The 15934-nt window shown below is 53.3% G+C and overlaps 1 protein-coding gene across 3 annotated transcripts in view; it reads left to right on the top strand.

Annotated features, from left to right (window-relative positions):
- LOC102018726 overlaps positions 1 to 15920 on the top strand; it is a 27419-nt gene extending 11499 nt beyond the window's left edge. The window contains exons 3-5 of one of the 3 annotated variants that reach the window (XM_013503217.1): positions 11009 to 11183; positions 13794 to 13896; positions 15512 to 15920. In XM_013503217.1, the coding sequence (XP_013358671.1) occupies positions 11009 to 11183; positions 13794 to 13896; positions 15512 to 15631 (398 nt within the window). In that variant the 3' untranslated portion in view covers positions 15632 to 15920. Of the gene's footprint in view, positions 1 to 11008; positions 11184 to 13793; positions 14884 to 15511 lie in introns of those variants that run through there. The other 2 variants (XM_005402275.2, XR_001230851.1) reach the window with 2 other exon arrangements.
- Positions 15921 to 15934: the final 14 nt, after the last annotated feature.

Raw genomic sequence — 15934 nt, 5'->3', positions numbered from 1 at the left:
GGGAAAGTATGGCACAGTAAATCCACGTCTCTGTTCCACCCATAGTGTCAGGCATCTATATGGGGGACTGCTGTATTCACTGCCATGGTCTGCCGGGTGCGACCAGGACGTGGACTTTCCTCATCTTTTTCTCTCTGAGGAGACTCCTACAGGGAGCCTGGCATCCTGAAAATAGTAGAGCCAAGGATACCAAGCCTTCGGCCTTTGTTCAGAGAGGCATCAGACAGGTCTGTGTGTGAATCCTAACTCAGCCTCCTGCTGACCGTTGTGCTCGGCAGGCTACTTGGATTATCTGGGGTTCCCTTTCCTTAACAGGTCCTAGTATAATCGTGGTGTAGTACAAAGCCACCTGGCCTTGCTATCAGAGAGCTGGGTTGGACCAGTAGTTGGTTGTGTATCCCTGGGGAAGTTGCTTTACTACTCTGACCTTCAGTTTTCTGACTTGTATTTTGCAAGGACTAAATGAAATTGCATGTTCGGAAGGACCTGGAATAGCACAACGCCTGCATTAGAAGGGACTTGCCCCTCTGTCTTCTGCTTTCCCGTTTCCCTGAGAGCCTGCGTAGGATGACCTTGATTACCCAACCACTGTGTGGGCCCCAGACAGGACTTGTTCACAGTGCTTGGCGTATGCACGGTGCTCAGACATTGCTTTTTATTTTCGTACCTTTGGAAGGCGGGGGTCCGTGTTACCTAAGAGCATGTATGCTGCAGCCTGGATTCAAGTCTGGGTCCTGCCACTTACTAGATGGGCAGTCCTGGTAGGCTGCTTAACGTCTCTGTGCTTCAACCTCCTCATCTGTGAACTGGGTGTAATAATAGCACCTTTCTCAGAGGTTTGTTGGGAGGTTTACATTTATTCTTATTTATAAAGGGCACATGACAGTGTTACAGGAGTGTTGTGGTGAAGAAAACTTACCTGCCAGCTTCTCAGGCCAGAGATGCTCATTATTCATCTGTGGGCCTGGTTTAAGGACAGTACGTGGTGACGCTGTGTCTATTTTCTTGCAGGGAAAGCAAGGCAGCCACCCTCCAGAAGGGGATGGGATGGGGGAGGACTGGACTGGACCCCTGGGTGTTCCCTCCCACCCCACCCGTACCGGGGCCTTGGCCCGGGCCTCGAGCACCTTCCTGGGTTGGGTCTCTCAGGATTGGAGATTGGGCTGGGCTGGGAGCTGCTCCTTGCTGCTCAGGAAGGGAACGACAGGCAGGGAATGATCTGTAACCACCCAGTGGCAGCACAAAGGTGGCGCAGGAGGAGCTTCCTCTGCGAGAGGAAGGGAGAAGGTCAGCAGCCCACATCCGGCCCTGCCCATTCCTCCCAGATGCTGTGGAAAGATGGCCTGGCCTCTCCGTCATTGCAGGGTGGGGTCCCCTTTCCTTCTCACTGGAGCAGGTCCCTTGGAGAACCCTGGTCTGCAGAGCTGGACACTCACAGGCACTTGATCCTCACACACACACACACACACACACACACACACACTCGGAGAGCACAGGGGCTGCGGGACACTGTGCCCCCCAGCTGTTGGTCACTCTTGCTGGAGAGTTCTCCCAGTGCTCTCTCACAGACGACCTATAGATTCTGTGGCATAGGCTGCCCGTGCAGTCTGCCCCTTTATCCAAGTAGAAGCAGGCTTTGGCACGCATGGACACCCGCTCCAATAGCTCAGAGCTGATTCCTTTATGGTGGGCTTGAGCAGCTCCTGCATGTATGTTGGGAAGCAGAGGTCCATCCAGGGAAGGAGCCCCAGAGAGGTGGGAGTGACCTTCCTCAAGGGAGAGGCAGAGTTCTGTATGAGAGCCTGGCAAGGGGGTTTTGCTGAGATCTTTCTGGTAAAGTGCAACTTTTCCGCTCAGCTCCAAGTACAGCTGGGCCTGTGCCACGTGGAGGTTCACGAAGGTCTCCTGAATTGAGAACTTTATACCTGTTCAGTCCTTTCGGACCTTGCCCAAGGATACGGTGAGAACCAGAAGAACAGATGCTGGGACAAAGTTGCTGTAAGAGCTCGTGAGCTCCATCCATTCATCTATCTGTCCACCTGTTCATCCATCGATCTGCTGAGGGCCCATGTGTTGGTTTGGGGTGGCTTATTTTGCAAGGGGAACAACATAATACAGGACACATACTTTATATGATTATTTATAAGTCACCCAAAGAACAGTATACAAAAGAGTGCAGGAAATCTGTCCACACACTAAGACCAAGGAATCCAGCTGAGGGTCTGGATCCCACAACAATGTCCTACACGAGTTGAGCTGAATACCCAGAGCTCATAACAATGCCTCCCATGAATCCAACTGGAGGCCCAGAACCCGTGACAATGACTCATGCGGACCTGTTTCATGGATCTTCTGGAAAGGCCCAAAGGTCAGTGGTGGAATCTACAAAGTCTGTGCCAGCAGGAAGAAGGATCTGTGCTAGCAGGCTGAGGGATCCGCACCGGAGCCAGGAAGCGACGCCCAGAAGAACCAGGGCTCCCCCAAAAGGTACCACAGCCATCGTCGGCAACAGTGAGGTCCCAAGCTCCTCCAATGACCAGGATGGCCGAGTTCCCATCAGGGAAGCCAACACAGCAAGCTTTTCCAGGAGGCCGGCAATGCACCATCTTCCCCTCCGGAACCAGGAAGCTATGCTCAAAGTGAGGACCAGAGCTCCCCAAAGTGAACTGAAGCCATTCTCAGTGCCAGCGAGGTCCCGAGCTCCTCGGAGGATGAAAACAGCCAAGTTCATCAGGAAGCCAGCTCCTCACGGTCTCTCTCAGCTCCCAACAGCTTCTCTCAGCTCCCAACAGCCCTCTTCTTCTTCTCCAGGTCTGCCTCTTATGCTGCTGACAACAGTCCTCAGGTGGGCCTCCCACACCCAGCACCATTCACTCAGTTCAGCTGGGGGTTATAAGTTGACCACCAGTTATCAATCCACTACAGCCCATAATGAGCCAGATTTGGTGTTGGAGACTGGAAATCCACGGAGAAGGCTGTGGTCCTTGTTTCCAATTGTTTTCCAGTAGAGGAGATAGCATCACTCAGCCCTAGCTGGGGTAGCTTCAATAAGAAGGAAACGAGATTATCTCACAAAACGGGAAGGCTGGAGGTAGGGAGGCACTTTTATAGGTCAGTGGGGGCTCAGTAGCATCACTGACCTCTCAGATTCTTTTCAGTTTTTCTGCCTGACCATCTTCCAGGTACCCTCCAGGTCCCCGCAGGGTAGCAGTGTGGCCACCACACATCCACAAACTTGAGGCCAACCTGTAAATAACTGAGGCACCGAAGGAATAATTTCTTCTTGTGGTCCTTCTTAAGAGAAGAGATCTTTTCCACCATCCCTAGTAGATCCTCCCTTCATCTGGCATAGCGAGCTCCATCACCTGCCTATGCCCAAGTTAATCTCTGAGAAGGGAAGAAGGCTTCCTACACCTGGCTTACGTGGGTCAGAAGTTGCCTCTGAGATGGAGGCAGAGATGCCTTCCCTAAGGGAGGTTAGATATGTGATCAACACCAGGGTTTTCTTTATCAAGAAAGGGGAGCTGATTATTAGGTTGACTACTCAGTGTTTGAGGGCAACAAAACGAAAGATGGAGTGTGCTGTTTGTTCCCTCACCCCAGGTGAAGCCTGGTAAACCCAGCCTCACTTCTCAGCTTGTTTGTCTTTCTCCTAAACTGGCTGCTTGGCCACAAACTGCTCCTTGTTTGTTGTTAAAACTTGGCCAAGTGAAAACTTCCGGCTATAGCATTTCCTTTCTCTCTCTATCCCAATCTTACACACACCACTGCATTACACTGAACCCTACATCTTCAGGGGAAAAAAAAGTCCAGCACACTGTCCCACCCTCACCCCATCTATTTCCCACAACGTTTATATGAGCAGGCATCTATGAGCCTCCCTGCACCCAGAAGGAGGTATCCGGGCCAATGTTATATGTCTCTGTCTCTGCACATTCCCCTCCCAGCTGGACGCTGGACTCCAGGAGGAACACGGGACGCCCAGTGGCAAGTGCTGCCTCGCAGTGGGAAGAAAGTCACGAGAAAGGGGCGTGCAGTCTGAGGGCAGGGAGACAGGCAGAACAGAGGCGGCCGTAACAGAGCTTGACTAACTCATGACTCAGGCACCGACCTCAGGCACTCAGCCTTTCTTCATCCCCAGCCAGGGCCATTTCTACCTCCGTGAGGTCTCTCTGAGAACCTGCTAGCGCCAGGCTCCAGCCTCTCAAGTTCAGGTTTAGCTCGGCTTCTTTCCCCGCCCCCAGTCCTCAGGCGGCCGCAGCTGTGTCGGGGCTTCCCTGGGACCAGACTCCATCAAATAAGGCAGGCATCTCGGAGAAGCAGGAAGCATCTTGCTGTACCTACCATTTATCAGTTCCTTCTCCGCAAAATGGGAATTACGGGACCTGTATGTAAAGCTGCCTCGAGGGACTGGACAAGTCGACTGTTCAGAAGATAAAATCTAGGGCAGTCACCAGCTATCTGAACCCCTGCGAAACAGAAGCTTGTGGAGGGACTCAAGGGCATGGTAAAGGCAATGCTGAGTCTTCCAGGGCATCGGCTCACTTAACCCTTACAACAGCACACAAGACAGACACCACTGCGACTACCCTTGCCTCGCGGATGGGGGAGTTGCGTGTGGCCCTGAGTCAATTACTCGTAACACGGATGAAGAAGCTACGGGTTGACTGGGGCAGCCCAGCTCTCAAGCGTGTGCGGTTGAGCCCAGGCTGCAGCTCCTTCCCGGCAGAGCTATCTGAAAGCACTTTGTAAGGGAGGAGGCTCCATGTCCCAGTTAGTTATTATAAGTCATTGATTGGGCGGGGGCGGGAGATCCCAGCCAGCAGCCTCCGAAATGACCGGTGGCTGAACCCAGGCTGGGCTCCCTGCCTGGGACCAGGGCGCTGCCTGGGGACGGATGGCCCCGTGTCCTCTTGGCCTGCCCCCGTGGAAACCTAAGGCCATCTTCCAGTGGGCTCTGCTGAGGTGCGGGCAGAGGTTACCATGGAGGAAGTTGGGATCCAGCAGGTCCAGGCAGGTCTGCTCTGCGGAGGCCAGGCGCTCATGGTGGTTGGGACACCCCAGACCAGCCGGCCAGCACGTCCTGAGCACAGGTCCCTGCCCGGGAGGCCCAGCTAATGACCCTGCACATTCCGGTCTGCATGGGCCAAGAATTGGCTGAAGGCAGGGCCATTAGCTGGAATCCTCCCAATGCTCACACATCAGAATGGAGGGGGGAGAAGGGAAAAGTTGAAAAAGAGCTAATTATCGCTTTTATCAGAGCGGGTGGGTTGATGGGTCCTGCCCCGGGGCACCTGGGGCTGCATTAAAGATTAAACGCCAGGTGGGGGGAGTGGGGCTTGTCATTCCACAGGAGGGAGGCCGGCAGCCCGCCCCACCGAGACCTGGTGGCTTGCGGCAGCCTTAGATCTGTCGGCCGAGCCCTCTGTCCCAGAGCCCACCACGGCTACATTCCACCAGGGGACCCCTGCGGCGCCCGTGCATTCTGCCCACCACAGTGGGGAGGGCAGCTGAAGTCAAAATTTGCTCCCTCAAGAGATGCAGGGTCGGGCAAGCCTAATTACCCAATTGATAGGTTTCCTGGCACCTGTCTTGGGGGACTTAATGACTCCCACAGATCACCCAGTGACCTTGTGTGTAGAACTTATAGAGGAAGTACACGAGGTGTGGCAAGGACCCAAGGTCAGGTAGTCTGACCTTCCTTGTCATTGCTGAGCAGGAGCGCAAGGTGCAGAGAAGGAAAGGACGTCGGTCGATCACACTACTATCTACTCAGTCCTGTGAGGCTGTAAGTCATTAGAGGATAGGGCGGCATGGTCGGCGCTGTACGCTTGCTATGCTAAGGTTAAAGAACCAGAGTAATGGACGCTGAGCAATCCAGGCGGGGTAACTTCAACATGGCCCTGCAAGTCAGTAGTGTTTTGGACACACTGGGTGTTCAATGAGTGAGTGTTGGTTGTGTGACACTTAAGAGGGCGTAGCAGGCATTTTTCCAAATCTTGGGAGCTAATTTACTAATCATGGAGGATGGATGGAGGTAGGTATCATGGACTTACCAGGTCAAACCAAGGCATGGGTGGAGGCTGGGTTGCTGAATGCCACAAACAGACTGACCATAAGGAAGTGGTGTCAAGCAGGCCAGGCAGCTGTGCTAGTCCAGATGTACTAGGAGTCTTGTTTGTCTCTTAATAAAGATGTCCATTAAGCCATCTCTACCTCCGCAGAGACACTGGAAGCATAAGGTTCACAGCCCCACCAGGAAGTCACAGCTCCTGCCTAGCCAGCTATGCCTGCTAAGGGTCTGCCTTGGGCCAGAAGAATGCATTGGGTCCCTTGCTTCTCTCTCTTGCTAACTGCCACACTAATCTCTCTAGAAGCGTATAGAGACCAGAGCTTTTCCCCTTTGTTTTCTTTAGGCTTGCAGTCTCAGCTCAGAATTTGATAGTTGTTGTCACCTCTCCTTATGGTGAGGAGATCCCACAAGTGACGTGTTTATAAAGAACTTCCTAAGTCAAGGAGCCACTGACCCAGCCTGCCCTGTTCACACACACTGTCCCACGGACATGCACCCTTCACCCACAATGACCATAAAGGCCCCAAGCTAAAACTGCATTGGTCACATGGGTAGTTGGAGAAGCCAGCCAGCATGATACTAGGAAGGGTTTGAATAGAGTACACTGTTTTTCATAATCAAGTCTTTCCTGGAGAAATCAGAGTCCTAGACTGTAGAACTGTAGTCCAGAACCTATAGTTCTCCAATTTTTTGATTAATTGTGTGAGTCTTTGGTTACGTACGTCCCCCACTGGATTGTAAACTCCATGAAAACTTTTGTTCATCCCTGAACCCCAGCACCTGGCCTACCACAGCAGGACTGATAAATACTTCCTGACAGTAAGTGTTGAAAGAGGAGGAGAGAGGGAGGAAGGAAGAGATAAAGGGAGGGAGGAAGAGAGGACAAAAGGAAGAAATTTCTCTGGAGTTGAGGTGGGTGAGGGCCAGGCCGGGTCCACAAGGAACTCACAGCCCAGTCGGGGGTGAGAGGGAGACGGGCAGTCAGGTGCCGAGCTTCAGGGTGGTCAGTGCAGGCATAAAGGAGAACCAGTGTGATGGCAGAAGGTCAGACAGGGTGTGGTTCTGTCTTGGGAGAGTTGGGACATCTCCCATTGCTGGATCTCAAAGGCTGAGCAGGAGTCAAAGAGGGGAAAAGAGGAAAGTCATTCTGGGCAGGACTAGCACAGCGGAAGGCTCAGAGATGTCACATGCAGCCAGGGCTAGGGACCTTGAGCGGCATGAGAGATATGGGTCTGGGAGGTGGCTGAACAGTGGGGAGCTGAGGAGCTGGGCACGAACAGCTAAGGTTTTTAAGCAGGCATGTCACGTGTCCAGCCGCTAACCGTGAAAGGGGATCTGAAGCTCTGCAGGCTGGCATTTCCATCACTAGAAACAGAAACCAGCCAGGCCTGGTGGCACACGCCTGTCATCCTACCACTCAGGTGGCTGAGGCAGGAAGGTCGCTGTGAGTTCAAGGCCAGCCTGCACTAAATAGTGAGATCCCACCTCAAAAAAGAAAAAAAAGAAAGAAAGAAAGAAAAAAATCATTTAGTCTGAGGACCCTGAAGCCCCTGCAGAGAATGGTTCTCCGGCCCGATGAGCTAGTCCTGCCCAGAATGACTTTCCTCTTTTCCTGTCTTTGACTCCTGCTCAGCCTTTAAGATCCAGCCATGGGAGATGTCCCAACTCTCCCAAGACAGAACCACACCCTGTCTGACCTTCTGCCGTCACGCTGGGCTAGTCCACAGCAATGGTGCGGAGATTCAAGAGCTCCTGTTCCCCTCTCTCAGGGTGTCAGCTCCTGATGGCCGGAGCCGTGGAGGGCCGTTCCCCTCTGTCCCCCCAAATCTGTCTCCTCTCATCAGCAGGAATCCAGGGAAGCCCACCAGGGGACCTCACAGACACACATTCTTCCTCCCAAAGCACCCTCCAGCTGGGCAGCCCTTGCCCTCCATGGAGCACTTCAGGCAGAGATGGGAAACCACAAAAATGTTAAGCTGAGATGAAGGAACGTAATGGGCTCTAATCTGAACTGACAGCAGCATTATTAGCCAGCAAAGGGCCGCAGGAGCAGCGGGGACAGGGCGGGAGAGAAGGGGAGCGAGGAGGAGGAGGGATGAAGGACAAAGACACGCGGAGCAGACCTGCGCAGGGCAGGGCTTCCAAGTGGAGCCGCACGAGAGGGGCTGCCAGCGACGGCATCACCTGATCACAGCCATGGTGGTGACGATACTGGCAGCTGATGCTTGTTTAGAGAAGATGACGTACAAGGCACTGTTGGAAGCTCTTGGTTATCAAGCGCAATGCTCTTGATGCAGGTGTTAATACCACCATCCCCCTTTTACTGGTGGTGTAAGAATTCAGGCACAGGGAGGTCCATCAGTACAGAATCCCAATCCAGGCAGCAAGGCTGGGGGCTGGCTATTCCTGGAAGCTTCCTTTAGCTTTCTAGAAGGCAAAGGCCTCACTTAGAAGTCAATGAGATGCAATCTCAAGATAAATATAAAGAAGGGCCAGGGGCTATGCAGCAGGGGAGGAAGGACTGTTTGGAGCCCTGCCCATAAAGTTGGACGTCCTGACCACTGTTACCTGGCTGGTGCCCACCGATGCCAGGATAGATCTGGGAGGTAAAACACAAGTTTGACTATCTTCTGAGAAGGAAGACGATGGACATAATCACCAGCTCTTCCTGCTGGGTAAGGTGTTCATAGCTCAGAGGTCCTGATCCAAAAGAAGAGGATCCAAAGGGTGCCCTCTAAGGAAGTGACACCCTCCTACCCAGTCCTGCATTTACACATAGTCAGCTTCTGACCAGCTAGCCAGCCTGGAAACTGGATTTTCAGAACATCAGGGTTCAAAAACTAGGACACAGATCCATTCTAGGCGTGGTTCATAAGCTTGGGATGAGTCTGAATTAATGGTTCTCTTCCCACGGTGAGGAAAAGCCAGGCAGGCATGTCTCATCGTGAGACATAGGCAGGAAGTGGCTGAGAGGCTGCCTGGGGCGGAAGCCTGACAGTGTGACCTTGTGACGGTCCCTTAACCTTTCCATGCCTCATTTTCTCCTCTATAAAATGGGGGCAGTGATTGCAGGGCCTTGGTTCCACAGGGCGGCCGTGAGGACAGGGAGTCAATCCACACAGAACGTCTGGCGCATCACTGGCGCTCAGGAGCTTTGGTTCCCGTTGCTATGGATGCTGCACGGCCTGGGGCCTGCAAGAGGGAAGGGTTCCATCCCTTTCCGGGTTTCTTGGTCTGTGACGGGAGACGAACCCTCAGCCCCTCAGTGGTTGTTTGTGGCCTCACATTGGATGGGGCACGGTTTAGGAGAAGCATGGGCCCCCTAAACGGGACCCCCTGAGCTTCAGCTTTCTCTTCCTTCCTGCACCTAGCGCTTGCTTGGTGGAAAGTAAGAAGCCGAAGCCGAGTTGGGAGTTCCTGTCACCATGGGGCTCCCAGAGACCAGGAATCTATCACTGGAGTCAGAGGCAGCATTAGTGTTCGCTCTCCCTGGGCCCTGCGGGGCTGACGGATAGTAACAGCAACGGCCGCCGTGCACACAAGGCCCTTTCTCGGGATGCCCTCTAATCTCCCCAGCAGCCCTGCAAGGTTGAGTTCATCTCCTCCTCCCTTATTGCCCCCACCACACCCTCCACCCCACCGCTGTCCCCCTAAGCACCTCCAACTTTCCCTTTGTTAAAAATCATCATGTTTCATCTTCATTCGTCCTAGTTAGTTATCTGTTTGGGAGTGTGATACAGTCATGTGGCTCAGAATTCAAAAGCAATGACAAGGGACACCCTGAAGAATCCTCCTGCTTTCCCACCCGGGTTCCCCAGCCACTGAGTTTTCCTGCCCCAGGGAGCAGGTTGCCAACTTTGTCACTTTATCACACTGAGTGGTGATGCTTTGTGTATCTGTCTCTTGTCTTTCAAGAGTAGGGACCGTGCCTGCCTCATTACTACGTCATCCCTAGGGCACAGCACGGTGCCTGGCATGTGATAGGAGTGCTGCGTATGCTGTCTGTCTGTCTGTCTGTCTGTCTATCCATGTATCCATCCGAGAGACCTACTTAGAGAGATAGCTATATATAGTTTTGTTTTTTTTTAAATGAAGGTGGCTCCAAGAAGAAAGGTGACGTGCAGGCTTGGCTCTTTCTAACTCCCAAGGCCATGTTCACGGGGGACTGTTATCTACTAATGACCACCTGCCCCCTCTGTGGACATTTGACCTTCCTCTGTGAACTAAATTCTGATTTCATTTTTCAAGCGTAATTTTTTTAACTTTAAGAAAAATTTTATTAGTACATGCTTGCAGTCCATGCAGTTTACAGTCATGTTGGGGAGTGGGAACATGTATAGGCGACAGCTTGTTTCTTCTGTTAATCCCTTCCCCGTTTCTCCCCGGCTCCCTCCCTCCTTCTTTAATTCCCTTATCCCGATTTTCATTCTTGTTGGTATTCTTAACCTTAGCTCATGTCATGGCATCTACTGTGTATGCTCATTGAGGTTATGAGGTTCCTGTGGGTGGCATATCTCTTCATTCTGCTTACTGCCCCTTTCCCTCTCCCTTACCCCCCACCCTTGTTTCCTTGGACCCCTTCCCTATTGCAAGAGGACCTCCTCCTTGTCCCCTTCTTTTTTGTTTTTCTTCAGACAAGGTCTCACTAGGTAGCCCAGGCTGGTCTTGAACTCACAGCGATCCTCCTGCCTCAGTCTCCTGAGTGCCGGGATTACAGGGGTGCTCCGCCATGCTTGGCTCTAGCGTGATTTTAAGTGGGAACATAAGCAGTAGCTTTCATGAATCACCACAGAGAGAAGAGCTGTGGGCCAGGAAAGGGGGCATCTCCTCACAGAAAGTCCCCTTGTGTCTCCCAACCCTCACCCCGTTCCAACAGCACCCCAATGATGCAGTGATACGGGGAGCCCTACTGATCCATGCCCCCACTCCCCACAGGCCTCCCTCTACTCCTCTGGAAGATGGGAGGGGGCCTCCTCTGCCCTGATCTTCGATGTCTTCTCCCGTTCAACCCTCTCCCCGCCGGTGCTGCTCCGCCAGCGGTGGAACGAGGTGACAGCTGTGGAAGGATCTGGATGAAAGCTAATGCTCGATGCCAGTATAACCACTGCAGGTGAAGACAGCCAATCGGGCCACATCCCTCGTTCCGGCCCAGGCCCAGGGACAAGTGCACAGAGCTGCGGGTCCTCAGAAGAGCTGGAAGGACAGGCAGGGAAGGGCAGCTCATCCTCGGGGAAGGCAGAGCTGAGAGGCGGGAAGGCCCGTGTGTCTGCTTTGTCAGGGGCCGAGCGGGCTGCTTTCCAGGGGATCAGCTGGTTCCTCCTGTGCCAGCTCCAGGTCCAGGCTTCCCCGCAGCCTTATTCCTGGTGGTCAAGGCAGCCAGCGGTTTTGGGAGCCGTAAAAGGGAGGTGACAGGGAGTGAAGGGAAGGAAAGGGAGGGGAAAAAAGGGCAGGAGCCTGGGAAGTGAGGCGTCAGCGTGTCAGAAAGGGCCGAGGTGTCCGCTGCAGCAGGAAGCCTGCGATAGCCGGACCCTGCTGGAGAGGGAAATGGGGACGGGAGAGAACATGGACAGTGAGACTCACGAGGTGATTTATGCGTTTGTCTTTCCATTCATTCATCCAGTAACACAACGGAGATCAATACTGAGAGACAATTATTGCTAACCAAGGGGTAGGCAAGAGCATAAGGAAATGTAAAAGAGTGACCAAAAAGCTGTTTGGGTTGCACTATGGATATTGTAGGCATAGAACTGTGTTGAGTCCTAGCCCTGTCCTATACTTGCTGTGTGAGCTCAGGTGAGTTATCTAACCTCTCTGATCCCCAGTTTTCTCAGCAGGAAAGTAGGAATGATACCAACTTAGAGAGCTGTCTTTTTTTTGGGAACCGGGAATTGAACTCAGGACCTTGCGTTTGCCAGGCAGGCGCTTGTGCCACTGAGCTATATCCCTGGCCCTGGAGATCTGTCTTGACATTCAAACATAACAGTGCCCGAGAAAGGGACTTTGCCAAGTGCCTGGCACCTGTGTCCAATGTGCTGAAAGCAGCTTGTGTTGCTATTGTCCCTGGCAGCAGCAGCGAGTGAGTTCTTTTACCAAACCTCAGCCCTCTGTCTTCAGGCTAGAGAGGAGAACAGAGGCCATTCCCAGCATCCCCCATCCCTGGCCTCCAGCCCTTAGGGAAACATGAGAAGCAGAGTTTGAGGAGCTCATGTGTGCCCCCCACACCCCTTAATCCTTCCTGAACTTGGAGGTGGGGGTGGGGTGGGGGCGGCACCGCTGCCACACCTGCGCGCTCTGACATCTCCTGCCTCTGGGCAGAGAAAGCAATTTCAGAAATGACATGTTGCCAACAAGCAGAAATCAGCTTGTGAATTAAAATGTGTCCGCGTCAGGTGACCCCAGGCTTGGGGGCTGGCTGCACGAAGACAGCTGAGATTAGAGGCTGTCAGCTGCAGGAGGGGCCGTGCGGGAAGGGGCTGTGGACTAGCCCCGGTCCACAACTACCACTGCTCCCCAGGCCTTTGGCCACCCTGGGCTTGTTCAGGCAGAGGGGGCAGGAATTCAGACCACGGGTCAAGTCTGCCGTGGCTCTGACTGGACTCCATCGCTCAACTGGCCACTCTCCACATGGGGCTGGTGGGGGGTCCAGCGTGGCTCCCCTGAGCAGCTAGCGTAAACACACTAATGGCCCTGAGAGAGCCAGGGAGGAATGCGGGCCCCATAGCCCCTGGGGACTGGGGGTGGGAGTGGGGCAACAAGACACCCAAGACTCAGTCAGCCCCTGCTCTGCAGGGGGGCAAGGGGGAAGCAAGGGAGAAGGCGGAGGTGAGAGGAGGAGAAGGACAACCTCAGGATGGGAAGGAGCTCACCGGCCATGCTGAATTCTGGCTCCTCCCTGACCCTTTGCTTGGGTCCCCAGGCCTTGGAGGCCCTGCCCTTCACTCCTAGGAAAGAGGCAGGAAGAGGCTGTCGGATCTGCAGCCCAGCTATTTTCTGCGGCCCTGGACATGGCCCAGCACACTCCGAGTCCAGTTTCATGAAATGGCAATCACGGCTGTATGTACCCATGGGGCTGCCACCCTGACTACTTAACAAGGAAATACCCCGACCTAAGAGTTCCCCAGGAACTGGACTCACAGAGGGACATCTCTGAGTGCTGAGGTCCTTGTCTGCGGTCTCTCTGAAGGCCAGCACAGGTCTCGTGGTCATGCCACCCAGCACTCTGTCACACGTCTAATACGCCTAGGTGACCCATCATGTGGCTGCGTGAGTAGTTACAGGGAGCCCCAAGCGACAGTTTGTATGGACTAAGGATGGGGAGTTCGGGGAAGCGTCCCACCTGCCTTCCCCTTCCTGAATGTCCCTTTACAGCCCTTCTCCAGAATCAGGCCTGGCAGGCTTGCTTGGTGTTGAGCTGACAGCCATATTCACCTACCTGGAAGCTTGGCACATGGGGAGATTACTGTATATGTCCTCAGGTGTCTGAGGAGCAGAAGAATTGACCCGAGGGCCATCTCAGTAGCTCCAGGACTTGGGTCACCATAGTCACACTCCACAGAGCCCAGAACACGGCAAGAACATGGCCAGAACAGGGCCAGTAGGGACAAGGTCCTTTGGGGTGGTGAGGAGGGAGCAGGGCTCAAGGCGGTGGAGAACAAGTCTGATGCATGATTTTTAAGACAGGAAATCCCTCCCACCTCAATGTCTTTCCCATCTGCTTCAGGAATCTCACTGGCAGAAGACAGTCCCCTCGACCCCTGCTCAGAGCAAAGTCATCAGAGAAGCAACCCAACCTAGCAATTGGAGAAGATTCCAGCGTACAGCAGGTAACAGCTCAGGCACGAGCAAGGCCTAAGTTTGAACTGTGGCTCTGCCACTCACTCGGCAGATATTTTAAGCTCCCTAAACCTCAGTTTTTTGGTCTGCGAAGTGGGAGTTGTAGTTCTTACTCTGAAGAGTGTTTGTGAAGATAAAAAGGAATTTCACAGGGGTGTGGAAGAAAAGCAAGCTCATCTCCATAGAAGAATGCCAACTAATAAGGAGAAGAGGTGGTGGAATTAGAGAATCAGCACTTTTGGGGGATCTGGGCAAGGGTTACCAGTGGGTGCTGCCGCTATTGGGTAAAACGTTGTTGGGCAACAGGATCTTCCCACGGTCTCAAAGCACCGCCCAGGGGGTGAGTCATGGGCCACAAAGGGAAGAGGTGGCTTTCCACTGGGACAACCTGGCAGAAACTACCTTAACCAAGCAATGAAATCCAAGATCACCAATGGGAGGACAAAGTGACATTCAGTGGCCATATGCACGGGTAAGGACACTCAGGCAGCTTCTTGGAATTTTAGGAAACATTCAGACAACCTCAGCTGAGAGACGTTCTGTACGACATTTGCCTTGAGCTCATTCAACTACCAATAAAGTAAAGAGAGGCTCCTCTGGACTACGGCAGGGACATCACAGCAGAATGCAATGCCTGATTTTTGCGTGGATCCTGGACCAAGGGGAAAAATATCATAAAAGACATTTTTTAAAAAAAATTTTTGAGACAGGGCTTCATTATGTGGTCCAGGCTGGCCTCTAACTCACAGTGCTCCTCCTGCCTCAGCCTCTCAAGTGCTGGGATTAGACCAGACCCAGGTCACACATAACATTTTGAGGGGGAAGTGGGGAGGTATGAGGATGGATGGTATTGCAGATAGTGCATCAGTGTTAAAACTCCAGGATGTCCTTGTGTTTAGGGCATCATGCTACCCAGTGCATTGCCAATGTCTGCAAAGGTCTCGTAAGTGGTTCACAAAATAAATATGGAGAGATACTCTGTGTGCAAATATGGCTAAACGCTTTTTAAAGGGGGATTCCATGGGTGGAAACCGGCCTAGTGATTGTCTCAACAAGCCCTGATCCCCCAGGAAGAGTGGCAGCTCGAGCAGCTGAAGGTGGAGAGGCCCGAGGGCCTGTTTGAGAACCGGTTTACCGTTTGTAGGAGGGAGCAGAAAAGCTCTAACGGGTGGGGGAGGCTGAAGGTGGTGTAGGACAGAAAGAGCAAGGGAGGCCAAAGACCTCAGCCTGCTGCACTGTGGCCTTTAGTTCTTTACCTAACCGTCCCACGCGGCAGCCTCCCTCTTGTGAAAGAGAAGAGGGGGCACCGCCTGTGAGGCTCAAGGGAGAAGGCAGGTGAGAAATCCCTTGGTAAGGGGGAAGCTGCCGCCCCCTGTGGAGATGAGCATCTGTCACTGCTCAGAGCCAGCTGGAGTCCAGGTCCAGGGACACTGGGCCCCAGAAACATGTTAGGACTGGGATGAAGAGGGGAAAGAAGGTACCCCCAGGGCTGTTTCCTTTCCTGAGGACCCCAAGTAAGGAAATGTGGCCTCCAGCAGGGCTGCAGAGTTGAGAACAGAGAAACTATGGGCTGAGAAATAAGCACTGTCTGGTATTCTTTTTCAGAAAAGAGCCCCTTGTCCCAGATCCCCAGAAGCTGTGGCACCCCAGAGCATGCTGGGAAGGCAGTGTGGCAGGAGAAGGGACTTGGGGGTTGACTTCTCCTGCCAGACCCTCCGTCTCTGAAGGCTTCTGCTTTGCCTCATCCAACCTCCACCCATCCCCCATTATTGGCCACAGGGTGAGGGCTCTAGAAATACTTGTCAGTTCCAGGGGACACCCAGGTTCCAATCTGATCTTGATGTGTCGCCTGAGATAGATTACATCCATTTGCCCAGAATCCACAAAGTGGAGTAACCTTTCCCTGACTTACCTGCACCTGAGGAGACATAGCCATGTGGAGAGGAAGAACTCACACTTTGGAATCCAGAAGATCTGTGTTCAGATCCTGGCACATCTGCTTGCTAGTGGCAATCAGCAGCCTAGCTG

Source organism: Chinchilla lanigera, unplaced genomic scaffold (assembly GCF_000276665.1).
Source record: "Chinchilla lanigera isolate Chin_1 unplaced genomic scaffold, ChiLan1.0 scaffold00077, whole genome shotgun sequence".
Taxonomy (NCBI): Eukaryota; Metazoa; Chordata; class Mammalia; order Rodentia; family Chinchillidae; genus Chinchilla; species Chinchilla lanigera.
Note: the sequence above shows the minus strand (reverse complement) of the source record. Positions and strands in the feature narration are given on the sequence as shown.